An 18,623-nucleotide genomic window follows, 5' to 3' on the forward strand; every position below is an offset into this window, starting at 1 on the left:
GTGGTTTCCACTTTTCACCTTAATAAGGATATTGTGTTGACTTTCCTAGACTGGTTTAGAGGATGTATGTGGCTTCCATCAATCATCAAGAGGGCACCAATAATTTTGTGTCAATGACAGAGGTACAGCCTATCTTGTATAACAAAGATGGTATAAAAAATAAAAAAAAGAAGCCCTGGCAGCATTTATAACCCTATTGTCATGGTTATGCAATAGTTTGTCTGCTTACCTGTTCCCATGTGTTCATCTAGAGACCAGCCGACCCTCACCTGTCTGCTTTTGTAATCCATCCTCTGGCATGGCTCCACCCTAGCTCCTATCAGGGAACTCTATATTAACCTGTGCACTGCAGGCCAATCCTGCTGATCAACTTTTGTGTGTTAGCTTCCTGTTACCTGCCGTTTGCTCTTCTGTTGTTCGGTTACCGACTTTGGTGTATCCTTGACTATCCCTGTTTGCCTGTGATCCTGACCTTTTGGCGTGTCCCTGACTATTCCTGTCTGCTTGTGGCCCCGACCTTGGCTTTGTCCCTCACTATCCCTATCCTCCTGTTGCCTACTGTGGGTGTGAGCTGGGGGACCCTGGGGGTCGCGACCTGGAGCCAGTTGCAGCCAAGTCCATCCTCACCACTAGAGATGCTGGTGAACACCTGCTGGCTCTTAGACTCCTCGCCCCAGGGAATCTTACGCTCTAACCCCAGTGGGATCTGTCCCCCGTCTGCAGCAGTCAGCCGTAGGGTCCACAACCTTGCGGTGCACTCCTGATCCCTACGGTGTGCATCTGTCACCTCGCCTCAAGGTGACCTGACACCTATCCCTTTGTTAGGACCTGGGCTTGAACCTGGGACCTCTGGTGTGTCTGGCAGTGACTCTGCTTGCTGAGCCACCTGGAATGCTGGACAGCTCCTTGGACAATTCCTTTAGTGATCATGTCTTGAATCTTGTTTGCCTTGAACCTTGAACCCTTTGCTCCTCCCATGAACTTCCTATATAAGCCATGTCTCTGCACTTCCTCCTTGCCAGAATATTGTGCCTTTACCAGCCAATATCTTGCTTCTATCTCTCCTGCTGCCGACCGTATCCTTGCTACCTTTCGTTACCGACATTTGGCTTGCTCCTGGACTACGCTTCTGCTGAATCCCAACCTGCAACTATTGGTTACCGACTTTTGGCTTGTTTCTCAACTACGCTTCTGCTTGATCTCTACCTGCTATATCTGCTACCAGACCCCCGGCTTGCTCACCTCCTGGTGGGGCTATCCTGAGGACCGCGACCTGGCACTAACACGCAGCCAAGCCCATCTCCACCTTTGGGAGCTCTGGTGAATACCGGTTAGTGCTTAGACCCCGCACCTCAGGTGAACCCGTGCCATCAGCCAGGGTGACCTGTGTGAATATCTGCTCTGCTGCTATAGCTATTGGTCTCTGAGCCTGACTCCAGATCGTGACACCCTTTCTATCCAATTTTCTTTCAAAAAAGTTTGAGATTTAGATTTTAATGCATGATCTGTAAATGTATATGTTATAAAAGAAGTATGTTTATGATGACTTTCACTGCACTTTTCTGTATACTGTATTAGCTAGTTCAAGCTCTAAAAATGTCTTTAGTATAAAAAATTATGGTAATTCAGCATTAAATTATAAGACTCTTATGCCGCGTACACACGGGCGGACTGTATGGCGTACTTAGTCCGTCGTACAATCCGACGGACAGTCCGTCATACTTTCGACTGAACGGACTTGACCACACACAGATACCCAAACAGTCCGTCAAAAGCTTGCGGGATGACGTGTACAGCACGTACGACGGGACTAGAAATAGGAAGTCCAATACACAGCAAAGCACCCTTCCGCCGTGTAAATCCTTTCTGGGCTTGCGCCATTCTTAGTCCGTCGAACTAGCCTACTGACGAGCGGATTGTCCGCTGAAACCAAAGTACGACGGACAGAATTTCGAAAAATCCGAAATACTTAGTACACCAGACTGCACGCTGAAAAAGTCCGCTGAAGCCCACACACGAGCGGACTGTCCGCTGAAATGTGTTTCGACGGACTAAGTACGCCATACAGTCCGCCCGTGTGTACGCGGCATTACACTGAAATCATGATACCCTGCATTGGACTTTGTACTAAACGGTTTTCATAATCCATAATGGCAGCTAGGGATGAGCCGAACACCCCCCAGTTTGGTTCGCATCAGAACAGCAGAACATGCGAACAGGCAATAAATTTGTTCGAACATCCGAACACTGTTAAAGTCTATGGAACTCAAACATGAAAAATCTAAAGTGCTAATTTTAAAGGGTTTTATATGGAAGTTATTGTCATAAAAAGTGTTTGGGGACCCGGGTCCTGCCCCAGGGGACAAGTGTCAATGCAAAAAAAAGTTTTAAAAACTGCAGTTTTTTCGGGAGCAGTGATTTTAATAATGCTTAAAGTGAAACAATAAAAGTGAAATATTCCTTTAAATTTTGTACCTAGGGGGAGTGTATAGTATGCCTGTAAAGTAGCGCTTGTTACTTAGAACTGTCCCTGCACAAAGTGTCATTTCTGAAGGAAAAAAATCATTCAAAAGCACTCGCGGCTATAATGAATTGGCTCCTGGTAATACACAGAACAGTCATTGATAAAAAAAGAAAAAAATGCGTGGGGGTCCCCCCAAATTCAATTACCAGGCCCTTCAGGTCTGGTGTGGATATTAAGGGAAACCCTGCGTCAAATTTTTAAAAAAATGACGTGGGGTTCCCCCCAAATATCCATACCAGACCCTGAAGGGTCTGGTATGAACTTTAAGGGGAACTCCACTCCAAATTTTTTTTTAAAATGGCGTGGAGTTCCCCACAAAAATCCATACCAGACCCTTTATCCAAGCACGCAACCTGGCAGGCCGCAGGAAAAGAGGGGGGATGAGAGCGCCCCCCCTCCTGAACTGTACCAGGCCACATGCTCTCAACATGGGGAGGATGCACCATGTTGATGGGGCCAAGGGCCTCCTCCCCGCAACCCTTGCATGGTGGTTGTGGGGGTCTATGGGCAGGGGGCTTATCAGAATCTGGAAACCCCCTTTAACAAGGGGACCCCCAGATCCCACCCCCCGTTTGAAATGGTAACGGGTACATTGTACCCCTACCATTTCACAAAGAAAGTGTAAAAAATTGTAAATTAAACACACAGACACCATTGCAGGTTTCCATTACATCAGAGGGGGGCAGGGTCACCCCAAAATCACTGGGGAAGCCTGGGTTTCCCCTTGCATCAGAGGGGGATGGGGTCACATGACGGGTGGCCCCATCCTCAGCTAAGAGACCTGTTAGGCTGCCGGGATTCCCGCGGTGTCTCCGGTGGAGACAGGATGCGCTGCGCTGGACATCATCATTGGATCCTGGACCTGGAGAGGAGAGATCATCCATTGCTGGGCCCCGGAGAAGAGATCACCCATCGCAGGATACCGAGAGTGGATTACCACCGCTGGAGTCTTTTTTTTAATTATTTTTTATTTTAAATAAAGGACTTATTCCAACTGTGTCTGTGTGTTTTTTTACAATTTTTACGCATTCTTTGTGAAATGGTAGGGGTACAATGTACCCGTTACCATTTCAAACAAGGGGGCTGGCATCTGGGGGTCCCCTTGTTAAAGGAGGCTTGCAGATTCCGATAAGCCTTCCGTCCGCAGACCCCCACAACCACCGGGCATCAACATGGGGACATGGTGCTTTGAGGGGTCACAGACGTCCAAAGCATCCTCCCCTTGTTGATGGCATGTGGCCTGGTACGGTTCAGGAGGGGGGATGCTCTCTCACCCCCCTCTTTTCCTGCGGCCTGCCAGGTTGCGTGCTCGGCTAAAGGGTCTGGTATGGATTTTTGGGGGGAACCCTACGTCATTTTTTTTTTAAATTTGACGCAGGGTTCCCCTTAATATCCATACCAGACCTGAAGGGCCTGGTAATTGAATTTGGGGGGACCCCACGCATTTTTTTTTATCAATGACTGTTCTCTGTATTACCAGGAGCCGACAATTCATTATAGCTGCGAGTGCTTTTAAATTACTTTTTTCCTTCAGAAATTACACTTTGTGCAGGGAAAGTTCTAAGCACGGGAAACAAGTGCTACTTTACAGGCATACTATACACACCCCCTAGGTACGAAATTTAAAGGAATATTTCACTTTTATTGTTTCACTTTTAAGAATTATTAAAATCCCTGCTCTTGAAAAAAATGGCCGTTTAAAAAAAAATTGCATTGATACATGTCTCCTGGGGCAGGACCCAGGTCCCCAAACACTTTTTATGACAATAACTTGTATATAAGCCTTTAAAATTAGCACTTTAGATTTCTCCCATAGACTTTTACAGGGTGTTCCGCAGCTTTTCGAATTTGCCACGAACACCCCAAATTGTTTGCTGTTCAGTGAACGGGCAGGCATGAGTTTGACTCGAACGCGAAGCTCATCCCTAATGGCAGCTATAAAGTTATGCAAATTGGAAGCCCAAAATACCATGGTCCTGTCTTTTGGCATCTGTATAGTTTATGTCCAAAGGCATAAAAGTCTTTGGTTGTGAATAAAATATATAGTGGGTGTTATTAGTCTTATTAGCATGGTTCTTATTATTTTAATATATTTTTTACACACTAACTAGTTCTTTACCCTGAGTTTAAATATTTTCCTTTTCCATATTAAGAATTTAATGCATCATATCTTGCAGCAGTTGGAGACTGGAAACTTCTTAATTAGATCCTGAAGGCCATCAATGCTTGGTATAAGCAGAAATACTGAGAAGCCACCCACTTGCTGCTAGTCATGTGGAGAATCAATTCACTTTTCCATTGGCTAGCATAATTCCAAGCTGTGCAATACTCTAGCAACTGTGATGACTTTATAATCTGTTTAGTTTTGCATTTGGCATTGGGTATTTCAAAGTGTAAGTTTATTAAATTGCTTGTATTACAGCCTAATATGAATGTAACTGTTAGGTCTGGAAAACAAAGAAATTACTTGTTTGCAGTGTACAAATCCCACATCCCAGATACAAGAACCATAGATTTGTTTTTCATTTAGCATTTAAAGCAGTAGTAAACTTTCAAAAAAAATAAAAAAATTGTCATCCTGCAGATTTATGCCATAATGTGCTGTTATGCACCGCGTACTAGCACATTATGATAGACTTATCTGTCAAACAGAGCCCTTGCTGTCACCGCTCCCGCTGATCCCAGGCGCTATAACAATAAAATATGTGCTTTTTGGGGGACTTTGTTTTTTAGGCCAATGCATAACTACATTAATCTCTTTGTATTTGAAGTGAACCTCTGTTCACCTTAAGTTTCCTAAACTGCTGACAAACCTGTATACAGTGCCTTGAAAAAGTATTCATACCCCTTGAAATTTTCAACATTTTGTCATGCTACAGCAATAAACTTAAACGTATTTTATTGGGATTTTATGTGATAGACCAGTACAAAATGGCACATACTTGTGCAGTGGAAGGAAAATGATAAAAGGTTTTCAAAATGTTTTACAAATAAATATGTGAAAGTGTGGTGTGTATTTGTATTCAGCCCCCCTGAGTCAATACTTTGTAGCAAATACAGATGCAAGTATTTTTGGGTATGTCTCTGCCAGCTTTGCACATCTAGAGAGTGACATTTTTGCCCATTCTTCTTTGTAAAATAGCTCAAGCTCTGTCAGATTGGATGGAAAGCATTTATGAACACCAATTTTCAAGGCTTGCCACAGATTCTCAATTGGATTTAGGTCTGGACTTGGACTGGGCCATTCTAACACATGAAGATGCTTTGATCTAAACCATTCCATTGTAGCTCTGGCTGTATGTTTAGGATAGTTATTCTATGTTTGCTTATGCATTACACTCAGAGATGAGAGTAATTGTAGATTTCATGATTAAGCTCATTGCTAAGTCAAATGCATTGAAGGGCACAGGTTCAGGTGATTTTGCATTTTAAATTCAAAAGGATTAATAGACATTTTTATCAGCTTTCATCTTGGAGTGCAGCTTCTCTTTTTTTTTTTTTGCAAATATTTTAATTGGGACAAAGAAGCTAATGTGGATGTAGATGGATAATGCTGATAGAAACAAACATTAGCTGCACATAAAAAAACAAATATTTTAGGCAGAGCCCCTTATAAGTTAAAATCAAGTTTTTATTTTTGATTAACACCCCTAAATCACAATTCGCACATCCTAAGGTATTACACACATGGTTAGTAAAAGTGGAATTTCAGTCTCCTTAACCATAGCTCCACCCCACGCCATCCCACACGGGGTGGCCATTTTTAATTGTCTGGCACTTTCACAGATGTGGAAAAGGGGCTCTGCCTGGCCTTCAGGACCTGGCAGAGTGTCAAGGCTGGGCTCAGCCCTTCCTTCCCTGAGCTGGCCGCTTAGCTGTCGGCTAATTGCCAGCTCCCATCTCTCTCCACAGTTACCCAGCTGAAGTTGATCCTGGTCATCAGTCCTGCCTACTTAAGCCATCCAGTCCAGAGGAGCTCTGCCTTTGCCTTGGTCACATCACAAGAATCTATCTCCTGCATTCCTGTTTTAAAGACTGGCTTTACTGGCATCCCTTCAGGCTACAGATCCTGCTTGCTGTTCCACTACTTTGATCCCTGACTCCTGGCTTGGCTGACGATCCATTCCGGCTACTGAACTTTGGCTATGTTTTGACTAAGTTTATTCTTTTTACTTTTATTATTAAACAAGTGTGATTTAACTGTACTTCTGTCTCAGTCTGATTTCATGGTTTCTGACAGTAGGCGAAGGCCATGAATTCAGAAGATGCAGTCAATCCACTTGTTGCCAATATTTTTTACAGATTGGATGAGCAAGATCACTGCATGGATCAGTTTGCCATAGCGTTACAAATGCTCCTGAGTCGCACGGCTCACCTGGCTCCCACTGTGGCTGCTCCGGTACAACCTAAGTTGCAGGCCACCCCTGCTGCTGCGCCAGCCTCTGAGCAGGCACCTGCCTTGAATATTACCTCTGTAAGAGGTATGTCTGGTTCCGCTCCACTTCCCCAGCGATTGGGGGGCTAGTCAGTTCAATGCAGAGGCTTTCTCAACCAGGTTGAGATGCACTTTGAGATGCTGCCCCAGGCGTTTCCCATGGACAGAAGCAAAGTAGGTTTCCTGATATCTTTGCTTTCTGAGAGAGCCTTGGCCTGGGCAAACCCTCTATGGGAGACACAAAAACCTGTTGTCTTGAGTTACCCTGAGTTTGTGGACTCCTTTTAAAGGGTATTTGACATTCCCGCTTCTGCTGCCAAGTGCCTCATGTCCATCAGAGTACGAGAACTGTTGCTGACTACACCATTGAATTCCGTACTCTGGCAGCAGGTTGCTTGGAACAGTGAGGCCCTGGTGGTCTCTCGGATTCCATCAAAGATGAGATAGCAGCCTGAGATATACCCACTGAGCTGGAGAAGTTGCTCACATTTGCCATCCTCATTGACTCCAGAAAGACTCTTTTTTAAGGAGCACTTGCGGAAGCCTCCTGTACATTTGCCTCCAAGCTTTGAAGTCCCACCCATGCATCCCTCACCTCCCATGCCTCCTGGTACCGAGACGGTCAGTGAAGATGAAACCATGCACTTGGGCTTCACGCGTCTCTCTGCGGATGAGAGAACGTTTAGGAGGGAGAGATTGTGCCTTTATTGTGTCCAGGCAGGTCACTTTTTTAAGTCTTGTCCTACCTGTCCAGGGAACGGCCGAACCTCGAGGTCCTGTCACAGACCGACCTTAGGTGGCATTGTTTCATCCCCAGTTATCCAGAAGGATAAGCCCCTGTTTTCAGTCACCTTTTCTTGCTGAGTTGTCCATCTAGATACAGGCTCTAATCGACTCTGGGGCTGCAGTCCTGTTCATTGATGCTGCCTTTGTATCGAAGCACTTGATTCCGCTGCAGCTGCGTGACACTCCACTTGCCATTGAGGCTCTTGCCGGGAGACCTCTACAGCCTGCCCATGTGACTCATGAGACGGTTCCGTTGTCCATAGCCATAGGGGCTCTTCTCCATGTGATAATTCCAAGTTATTTTCTCACCTAAGTGTCCGCTAGTTATTGGTTATCCTTGGTTACAGAGGCACATCCCCTCTTTTGATTGGCTCCATGCTGATGTTCTCTCCTGGTCACCACAATACAGTGAGACATGCTTCCAGAAGGTAGCCAAAGTCCTGTACACCTCTTCATTCTCCTCCCTGCTGGAGGGCTACTGTGATTTTAGCAATGTCTTTGACAAACGTCAAGCCGGTAGTTTTCCTCCACACCGGCCATATGATTGCACAATTGACCTTCAACCTGGTGCCATACCCCCTCGTGACTGGGTTTACCCTTTGTTGGTCTTGGAGGATAAGGCCATGGAGTAGTATGTTGCAGATGCACTTTCTCAAGGTTTCATCAGCAAATCCTCATCTGGGGGTGAGGGTGTTCCTGACTTTGTATGTAAATAACTAGCAGGTTTACTCCTGTACTGCAGTCACTAAATGGGTACATGGGTAAAATTATTGTGTATATAGTGCAGTTATGAGTTAAACCCCATACACACTATCAGTTTTTCTGCTGAGTTTTTCCTTTAGGTTTACCAAAACCATGTAGTGCAGGGGCTTGCCTGATTGTATACAAATTGCAACTCCTAAGGTTTGACCTCATATTATATGGTTTTGGTAAATCTGAAGGAAAAACTCAGCAGAAAAACTGATAGTGTGTACGGGGTATTAGTCATATGCACAGAAGAATAAATGGTAAACATGAATGTATTTATTTATTTTTTGAATCTATAATTAAGACCATATAGCCTTATATACTATATATTCACATTTTCCGGGTTCTAGAGCTGTACCTTAACATGTACCCAATGGTAATTAGGATTATAAAACTGAAAATATTTACATTTGAATCACATTGAATTCTGTACTGTTGGCTAGGATTGTACCTCTGGTAACATTTCCAAGCCACAACATAAATACTGAAAGTTATGTTTATTATTGAAAATGTTGTAACTGTTGGCATAATGTATATTTGCATATAGCTGGAACTACGACTCAGACTGTAGTGCCATCTACTGGAATGTTTAAAGTATGACAGTTTGGCTTGTACTTGAATTTCGGTCTCATAGTATGCCTAAAGCAATATGAATTTCAAGTGTAAATATGAATAAATAAAATGTATATTATAAAACATGACTAATTTAGCTGTTCAGTTAAAACACACACTAAATTAATAATGATTTAACCAATTTATTTAATAATACAGTTTCCATTAAACTGAATAAATAAGGAAGCTTCTCAGGTTACGCAATCTTTATGAATTCTCTATTACAGGCTTTGGACCCGCTATTTGCTTTCTTTTTTTTTTTTTTTATTACAATTTTATTAACACATGACATCTTCCTATAAAGATACCAGCACACCTATGAATCAATGAAACAGATCACAGAGCATTTGAAAATTCTCAGAATGCCTTTTCCTTGAGCTATAAAACATTTCTGTAAGATTCATCAGTTCTGCTGCAAACTGCAGAATAAAGATGTGGGAGAGCGTTTCGCTTCAGAATGTAATTAAAGAAATGTTTTAGAATTCAAGGAAGACCCAGCGCAATCATAACTCTTAAAAAAAAGTGTTAAAAGGCAGGGGAGGATGCTTTACTTAAAACAAGCGTCTCCTTTGTGCTGTAAAGAACTAGCAAGGGGTGCCAGGAAGCTAATCAGTCCTGGAGGTGCCCAACAGCACAGGGCTGATGTTTTGGAAAGGGCTCCATTTTTTTTTTTGCAGCACAGTTCAATCGCCACTTGACAAAGGCCAAAAAAGGCCAGTAACCTAGCAGGCAATCCTTTTTTTGTGACTCTCTAGCTGTAGAGATTTCAGACTGTATGCTAGGTGTTTTAGGTTGCTATAGTTTAAAGTAAATATAGGCAAAACTTTTTTTTGGGATAGAGCAAGGATGGGTCATAACCCCTGTCTGATTTTTTTTTCCCATAGCCAAACAGGAAATGAGAGAAAATCTCTGCAAATGAAGGGAATTCCTTGGGGATCCCCAGGCCACCAGAACTAATGTCCCCATTGGAAGACTTCCCCTTTATCACTTTTCTGGGGACAACCCAAAATTTTAGATTTTCTTTTACTTTCATTTTCAAAGATAATGGTAAAGGGACAAATCGAGACAGTGAATTTCCTTAACGGGGGCACAAACAGCAAAAAACGTGACAAGCCTTCTAATCCCTCTGTACTGTATCCAAAACTAAAAATACTATACTTTAAGTATTATAAAAACATATATATTTACCAGTCAGATTTTGAACCATCAGTTGTCACATCTCCAACATATATATCACCTATGAGGCACACAGAGCTGTTATACGTGAGTCTGTTTAATACTTAGAAGTGTGAGAGTAACCTTTTTTGATTTTCAATACAAAACAAGCACATGGATGCACTGCGGGGATGTGATTAGAACAGATGCTTCCCAGCTACAGCCTCCATCTCAGATGGTTTCATTATGGATGTGTTTCACACCTTTGCCTTTTCTTCAGTGTCATTAACTTTTCCTTGCATCATTCTTGCTTACATACTACATAACAGAGTAAAGTTATTCTCCAAATGATGACAGAAATTGTAAGAACTGTGACTGTGTTGAGATTTAGACGTTGGCAGGGATGCTGGGGCACTCCAAGTTCATTGGGTCCCTCGTACACATGAATTAGGGCTCATTCACAGGGCGCAGAGGGCCTTCTACGTGCAGAATTCAGCATGTTTCTGCACCCAGGAGTGACAGGTGTGTATGTACAGCTATGGCCAGCAACTTGTGTAGATGAATGACAGGCTGAAAGCGGCTGTGGCTGCACACACATATAGCATAAAGAGACAGATGAGTGTCCCAGAATGCAGACAGTTTGTATGTAAGTTTTAACAGCATGAAACCGCTTGGATGTGCGTACAGCTAGGGTATTTGACAGCCTGTTGTTGATTTGTACAGGCTGCTGGCCACAGCTATATGTAAAAACCCACGACTCATGGGTGCAGAAATATACAGAATACTATCTTTGTATAGCCCTCTGCACCTGTGTTAATTAGCCCTTAGAATGGCAGATCACCCAATTTATATGTAAAAGTCAGTTTATTGCATGCTGTAGAAAGTTATGTTTATGTAGTTAAATGAGTTATACAGTATCTCACAAAAGTGAGTACACCCTTCACATATTTGTAAATATTTTATTATATCTTTTCACGTGACAACACTGAAGAAATGACACTTTGCTATAATGTAAAGTAGTGAGTGTACAGCTTATATAACAGTGTAAATTTGCTGTCCCCTCAAAATAACTCAACACATTAATGTCTAAACCTCTGGTAACAAAAGTGAGTACACCCCTAAGTGAAAATGCCAATTCACAATTGTCCCTTCCTGGTGTCATGTGACTCATTAGTGTTACAAGGTCTCGGGTGTGAATGAGAAGCAGGTATGTTAAATTTGGTGTTATTGCTCTCACTCTTTCACTCTTTCATACTGGTCACTGGAAGTTCAACATGGCACCTCATGGCAAAGAACTCCCTGAGGATCTGAAAAAAGTGCTGCCAGCATTGCTGCCGAGGTTGAAGGGGTGGGGGGGTCAGCTTGTCAGCGCTCAGACCATACGGCGCTCACTGCATAAAATTGGTCTGCATAGCTGTCGTCCCAGAAGGAAGCCTCTTCTAAAGATGATGCACAAGAAAGAAAACAGTTTGCTGAAGACAAGCAGACTAAGGACATGGATTACTGAAACCATGTCCTGTGGTCTGATGAGACCAAGATTAACTTATTTGGTTCAGATGGTGTCAAGCGTGTGTGGCAACAACCAGGTGAGGACTACAAAGACAAGTATGTCTTGCCTACAGTAAAGCTACAGTAAAGCATGGTGGTGGGAGTGTCATGGTCTGGGGCTGCATGAGTGCTGTCGGCACTCGGGAGCTACAGTTCATTGAGGGAACCAGGAATGCCAACATGTACTGTGACATACTGAAGCTGAGCATGATCCCCTCCCTTCAGAGACTGGGCCGCAGGACAGTATTTCAACATAATGACCCCAAACACACCCCCAGGATGACCACTGCCTTGCTAAAGAAGCTGAGGGTAAAGTGGATGGATTGGCCAAGCATGTCTCTAGACCTAAACCCTATTGAGCATCTGTGGGGCATCCTCAAACAGAAGGTGGAGGAGCGCAAGGTCTCTAACATCCACCAACTCCATGATGTCCTCATAGAGGAGTGGAAGAGGACACCAGTGGCAACATGTGAAGCTCTGGTGAACTCCATGCCCAAGAGGGTTAAGGCAGCACTGGAAAATAATGGGAAAATATATTGACACTTTGGGCCTAATTTGGACATTTTCACTTAGGGGTGTTCTCACTTTTGTTGGCAGCAGTTTAGACATAAATGGCTGCGTGTTGAGTTATTTTGAGGGGACAGCAAATTGACACTGTTATACAAGCTGTACACTCACTACTTTACATTGTGGCAAAGTGTCATTTCTAAAATATTTACAAAAATGTGAGGGGTGTACTCACTTTTGTGAGATACTGTATATCTGATTGCATGCAAAATTGTGCTTCCCGGGATAAATTTTAATAACAGAACTATTATAAATTAGTATAGAAGGGGACTCCTGGCAGGAGGCATGGGGTAATTGCCCCTTTATAAATCCAGCACTGTCTGCGTAACCTGTAATGAGTCCCCTTGCTGAATGATAAAAAAACAAATCATCTATGGCCAGCTATACAGGTTAGGAAGGATGGGTAGGAGGAAGGGGAGGGAACATTTTTAGCTATAGTTAGGCTTTGTTTTTTTTTTGTATTTGTAGACAGACCTCTAAACCATAGGAGGTCTTACATGGCTCTGATCTTTCTCCCAGTGTGGTATCACATAAATCTTAATTTTCTTCCAAGTATTTCATATCCAGGCCCAAATTTCATACATGTTGCCATCAATAAACAAGCAAAGAAACATTGTGCTCTTGGTTTTGACTTTATTAAAAAAAAGAGCTCAGATTAATAACACTTACATGAGTTAAACAATACAAGTGCTTGTAAATCCTCTGCTCATTAATCAATGCTATCCACAAAGCCACAACTACACTCACCTGCTCGCTTCTCGGCACTCCTCTCTCTTTTAGTGGTGTCGGTGTATCGGCTCCAGAGCACACCTCTGACATCCTCTGACAAGGTCTAGTAGAGACGTAACGTATAAGGCAGAGCATTCCCTGGTGACATCGGCTCCAGAGCAATGATGTCACCTCTGACATCCTCTGACAAGGTGTAGTAGAGACGTAACGTATAAGGCAGAACATTCCCTGGTGACGACATTGCACTGGAGACGATACACAGACACTGCTGAAAGAGAGAGGAGTGCCAAGAAGAGAGTAAGTGAGTGTAGTTGTGGCTTTGCAGATTGATTAATGGGAAGAATATTTACAAGCACTTCTATTGTTTAATTCATTTAAGTGTTTTTAATCTGAGTTTTTTTTTTTTTTTATAAAGCCAAAACCAAGAGCACTATGTTTCTTTGCTTGTTCACTGAGAGCTAAGATCTACACCTGTGGCTGCACCCCAGGCGGCAGTGTGCCCTAAGCGGCTGCCTAGTTCGCCTGGTGGTAGAGCTGGCCCTGATTATACCTAGAGCACAAGCATCAACAACACAGTCACAGCTTTCTGAAATTTGGGTCACAGAGGAACTTCCATCATTACAGTCAAGTTTATTTGCGCATATCTTTCTTACAGGGCAGGTCTTCTCTTACCCATGAAAAGGAACACTTTGCCCATCCACACAAGGAAATGAAGAGTTTGGAAGATGTTGTTAAAGATATCAAACCAACAGCTTTAATAGGTGATATGTTAACTGTAGTTTATAGATGCTTCCTTGGTTTTGTATTGTGGTCATGTTTATTAAAGCATTGTACATTTTATAGGTGTTGCAGCAATAGGTGGAGCATTTACCGAGCAGATTTTGAAAGACATGGCTGTACTGAACGAGCGACCGATTATATTCGCCCTCAGCAATCCAACAAGTAAAGCAGAGTGCACTGCAGAACAGTGTTATGTCCTGACTGAGGTAAGAACAGCAGTCGCTGTTATAGTTCCTGAGTTCCTGCAGATTTCCACTAAGCAGTGAATGGAATCTATAGATATTAGTCTAATATTTCCTTTTATAGGTCACAAGATTAAATTAATTTTACTGGAACTCTCAAAAAAAAAACAAAAAAAAAACGTGCATTTGAGTTTTACAAGAGTGGTCAAATCAAATACTTCTCTTTAGGAAACACCGGCATTTGTGTGATTTACCTCACATGGTGTTGCACTCCGCTGTAAAATCCTCAGAAGAAATGATTGAAACAATGAATAATAAGAGCATCATGTCTATCGTGTAGCAAGGGGCATCTTCCTTTTAGTATTCTCACTGTATATTTTGGTCCTTCAGCTGGAGCCCCTACCTTTTCTTCTAAATTTAAGGAAATACTTGTAATTCCTGTAAGTGAATATCGTCTTATAATTAAGAGCATGTTACCTTGCTACTATGAGTGACAATGGACTGCAAATTCTATGCTATCCACCATAACAGCCTATTAGAAATAGTTCAGCAATATGGATTATTTCTTCTCTCACTTTATCGTATAGTAAAAGAGGTGAATTCTAATAACCCTCATAGTGTAAACATATTAAAATTAATCTTACATTTAGAGAGATACAGTATCAGTTAATGTGGTTTTAAACCCCCAAAGCAAACATTTACCTAACAATTCTTAGATGTGATGACTGTATTACTTTTCAGCCTTTATTTTCACCCGGTGATCTTGCCAGTAGGTTTGTCGTTTTTCAACAGAACAAGCTGTCTTGGAGCTGTAGTAGTTTGAGGGCTGAGACAAACCATTTACCATTGAGAGTCAGCTTATATTTATTTTTTACAATGGTCAGCTTTTATTTATTTAGTTATGTAAAATCTTTATCAGAAAAAGGAATAAAAAAAACTATATGCTGTGCTCCCCTTCCCCCATACTGGCAATGCTGCTGCCCAAGTGTGTCTCTGTTGCTCCTTCATCCAGAGTAGGGACACTCTAATACAAGATGTGTGTTACTGGCCAAATCACCAGGAGAAAATACAGGGGGTAAAGACTAAAACAGAAATCTGGTGTAGCTACCACATCTAATGATTGGTAGGCTGCAATGTATTACATTTTTGGCTTTGGGTTTAATACCGCTTTAAAGAGGTCCTGTCACTAGACCATTTATTTCAACACACACTTCCATAAGATTATATGTGCATTTAACATATTTATGCATGTTATTTACCTGTAATCACATCCAATACATGTCCAAAGAGCCCTGCGATTGGCACCCCAGATGTTTTGGAACTACATTTGTCATGATGTGCAGAGGAAATGTAGTTCCAAAACATCTGGAGTGCCGCTACATAAAATGTTATGTAGACAGGGGAGATAGGCCAGCACAGACAGTAATTAAACCCTTAGCGTCGGCGCATCCTGACCCTTCAAGAGGTTTCTGTTATTGGGAGGCAGGGTTTTAGATCATGTGACCGCTGTGATTGGTTGTCACATGATCGAAAAACTCCAGATCGCAAGTAGAGATCGGGAGCTTTCAGTTAGCCACCGGTAATTTTGCTGAGAGCGTGCAGGGCATGTGCTCTTGGCACAGCTCTGTTTACATTCTGGTTTGCACACATGCAGCCGTTTGGCATTAGGGCCCACCCTCTGAGATGCTGCAAAAATGTGTACCTAAAGAGGTTAAACGCACCCAGAAGAGGAGAAGGCTATGCGTGTATGGGAGGGGGTGGTCCTAGAAACTTGGCTATTCCCAAAGTCATCAACCTTTCTAGCATGTTCAAAGGCACATTGTAAGTGAATAAAATAGTCTATGGAAAGTAACATTTCTGCAAGTAAGCATTTAACATATGACATTTCTTTGTGATTTTATCTGCAATTTTTAGGTTGCTGCAAACTCCACCACTTGCTATTCACAGAACAAAACAGTTAATGAAAATGATTTTCCTCTTTACAGTAAATAAATAAAGCAGGGCTGAGGCATCTAATTTAAATCTCTATTATACAGTTGGTTTTCCTTGATCTGGTTTCCTCCAATCAGCAACCCCTCACTGCCAACTAGTAATCTTGTAGTGAAAGCTAGGAATGTAAAGCCTACTGTTTAACTGGAACTCTGCTATGGATGACAAGGAATAGTGCACATAAGTGATACAATAAGATTTAATCAACTCTAGCAGTATGTAGGATAAATGAGCGATGTACAGTACACACAGCCTAAATTTGCCTACAGAATACGGTATATATTTGCAACTAGACCAAAGGAGACTTTACATATAATGGCACATATAATGCCACCACATCCCTAATAATATTTTTACAACAATATCCAAAAAGCAGGATCTTAAAGCGGAGTTCCACCCAAAAGTGGAACTTCCGCTCATCTGATTCCTCCCCCCCTCTCCGGTGCCACATTTGATGCCTTTCGGGGGGAGGGGAGAGAGGATGTCTTTCTCAGGTATCCTGTCCCCACATCTGGGAGCCTGCGCCACAGCCCTTGGCGTCATCCTCGGCTCCCTCCTCCTTCCCCTGCCACCGGGCCAATAGGAGAGAGAAGCGGAGCCTTGCGCATGCACAGTAGGGTTCCCGGCGTGAAACAGTAAGGCTACACTGCCAGGTACCCTTACCCAAAATGGCGGCGGCAGCACCCGACAGCTGATGGAAGTTAAGGAGTTGGTGGACCTCTGCTTTTAAGGGTGCAAAGTAACGCAATATATTTAAAAAGTTTATGACAACTTTTATTCACATCAAGTTAAAATCACATTTAAAATATTTTGGTAGCATCCATGTTACAGCAATGAGTTTGGTGTCTCTCCATGACAACTACACTGATGTATCCCTCAACATATTTCATCAACAATGGCTTTATCAGGTGGAGTATTGTTGGTAATAACTGCATACATAATAATAAATACGATATAATATAATGCATGTATTATATGTATGTATATGTAACATAGATTTATTGTTTTGTATTCAGCTTATTAATTACCAGCAACACTCCTCCTGATGAGGTCAGCAATCATTGATATCAGTGTAGCTGTTATGAAGAGATACCAAGCTCATTGTATTTTAAATGTGGTTTTAACATGATGTAAATAAAAATTGTTATAAACTTTTTAAATATATTGTGTTACGGAATGCCTACAAAGATCACACTAGCTTTTTAACACTCTCTAACATGCCTGTCCATTTGAAAAATAGAATCAGAATTTCCAGAGCCCAGCAAAATGGGTTACTATGAATTACACAAAAAGATGTTCCACATTCTACTGTTTTGGTTGTACAAAATGAACAGTTAAAATAAAACACATAACCACCTCATGTGTAATGGCCTGTACACACGATCCGAATATCATACAACAGATCGTACGACCTTTTTCACTTAATAGTTGCAAGTAGAAATTAAACAGGTAAATAAAGTCACGAAAATTCTCATATGAAAGAGAAAAAAAAAAGTGATATCATGTGTTGTAATGTATTTGTATTGTATTTTCGTACGACAACTATAAATGTACATAAAATTCGTACAATCTGGTATCGTACGAGGAAAATTTTTGTGCTTGTCTGGTCTAATAATATCGTATAAACTGTCGTGATCGGCTCTCAAAAGTAGTGTACACACGATCTGAAAATCGTACGATTTTTCCTCGGACGACAGTTTTCGTACAATATTTGGATCGTGTGTACGGGCCATTAGACTCCCCAGGTATGCTGAAAATAAAGAAATCAAAATAAATGCAAGTTTTACGGGTAAGTAGTTTTGTTTACACAATCATTTTTTGCCAATTATTTAATGTGACTCTGTTTAATTGTGTAACAGTTCTTTTCAGAAGAACAAGTAAACCAAGCACTCTATCTTACATTAAACACAGGGCCGGGGGATTTTTGCAAGTGGAAGTCCTTTTGATCCCGTCACGCTACCAGATGGGCGAACACTGTATCCAGGGCAGGGCAACAATTCCTATGTGTTCCCGGGTGTGGCCCTTGGCATTGTTGCATGTGGCATGAGGCACATAAGTGATGATGTTTTCCTGACCACTGCTGAGGTAAGAAGCACCAGAGGAGTGAGATGAGAGGTCACTGTACACTTCTAATAGTGTTTTACATCCATAAAACATTGGATACATATTTCTCCTGCAGAGACTTCATGTGTTATTTTCCATTTTAGCAGCAAGTAATTCCATTACAGTTGTGGATATAAACTCCCCAAGCTTCGAGCATTAGGTCTGTCTGCAGCTGACTATATAAATGCTGAGAGAGGTTTACTATCATATTAGCACACATCAATGGACACATTAATGTGGAATATCTACAGGTTTAAATGTTTCTTTTTATTTTAGTTCTATTTTAGACATTGTATAACACGGTTTAGCAGGAGTTCAGTCCATTTGTAAACAGTATGAAGCTTTTTTTGTATTGTTGTCTATGTGTAACACTCAGTTTAAGGGTCGTTCAATGGAAACTATTGTTTCAGTTTTTGGTTAATGCTAAATAATTAAATCACTTAATTATTTTCTTTCTCTGTGAGGG

The 18,623-nt window shown here is 42.0% G+C and overlaps 1 protein-coding gene across 1 annotated transcript in view; it reads left to right on the forward strand.

Annotated features, from left to right (window-relative positions):
- Positions 1 to 18,623, forward strand: part of ME1 (malic enzyme 1) — a 356,512-nt gene that overhangs the window by 328,554 nt on the left and 9,335 nt on the right. Inside the window, exons 10-12 of the mRNA XM_077487320.1 lie at positions 13,759 to 13,864; positions 13,947 to 14,089; positions 17,966 to 18,139. Of these exons, the coding sequence (XP_077343446.1) occupies positions 13,759 to 13,864; positions 13,947 to 14,089; positions 17,966 to 18,139 (423 nt within the window). The remainder of the gene's footprint in view (positions 1 to 13,758; positions 13,865 to 13,946; positions 14,090 to 17,965; positions 18,140 to 18,623) is intronic.

Source organism: Lithobates pipiens, unplaced genomic scaffold, assembly GCF_037356315.1.
Source record: "Lithobates pipiens isolate NorthernLeopardFrog02 unplaced genomic scaffold, aLitPip1_a1.2 Scaffold_18, whole genome shotgun sequence".
NCBI lineage: Eukaryota > Metazoa > Chordata > Amphibia > Anura > Ranidae > Lithobates > Lithobates pipiens.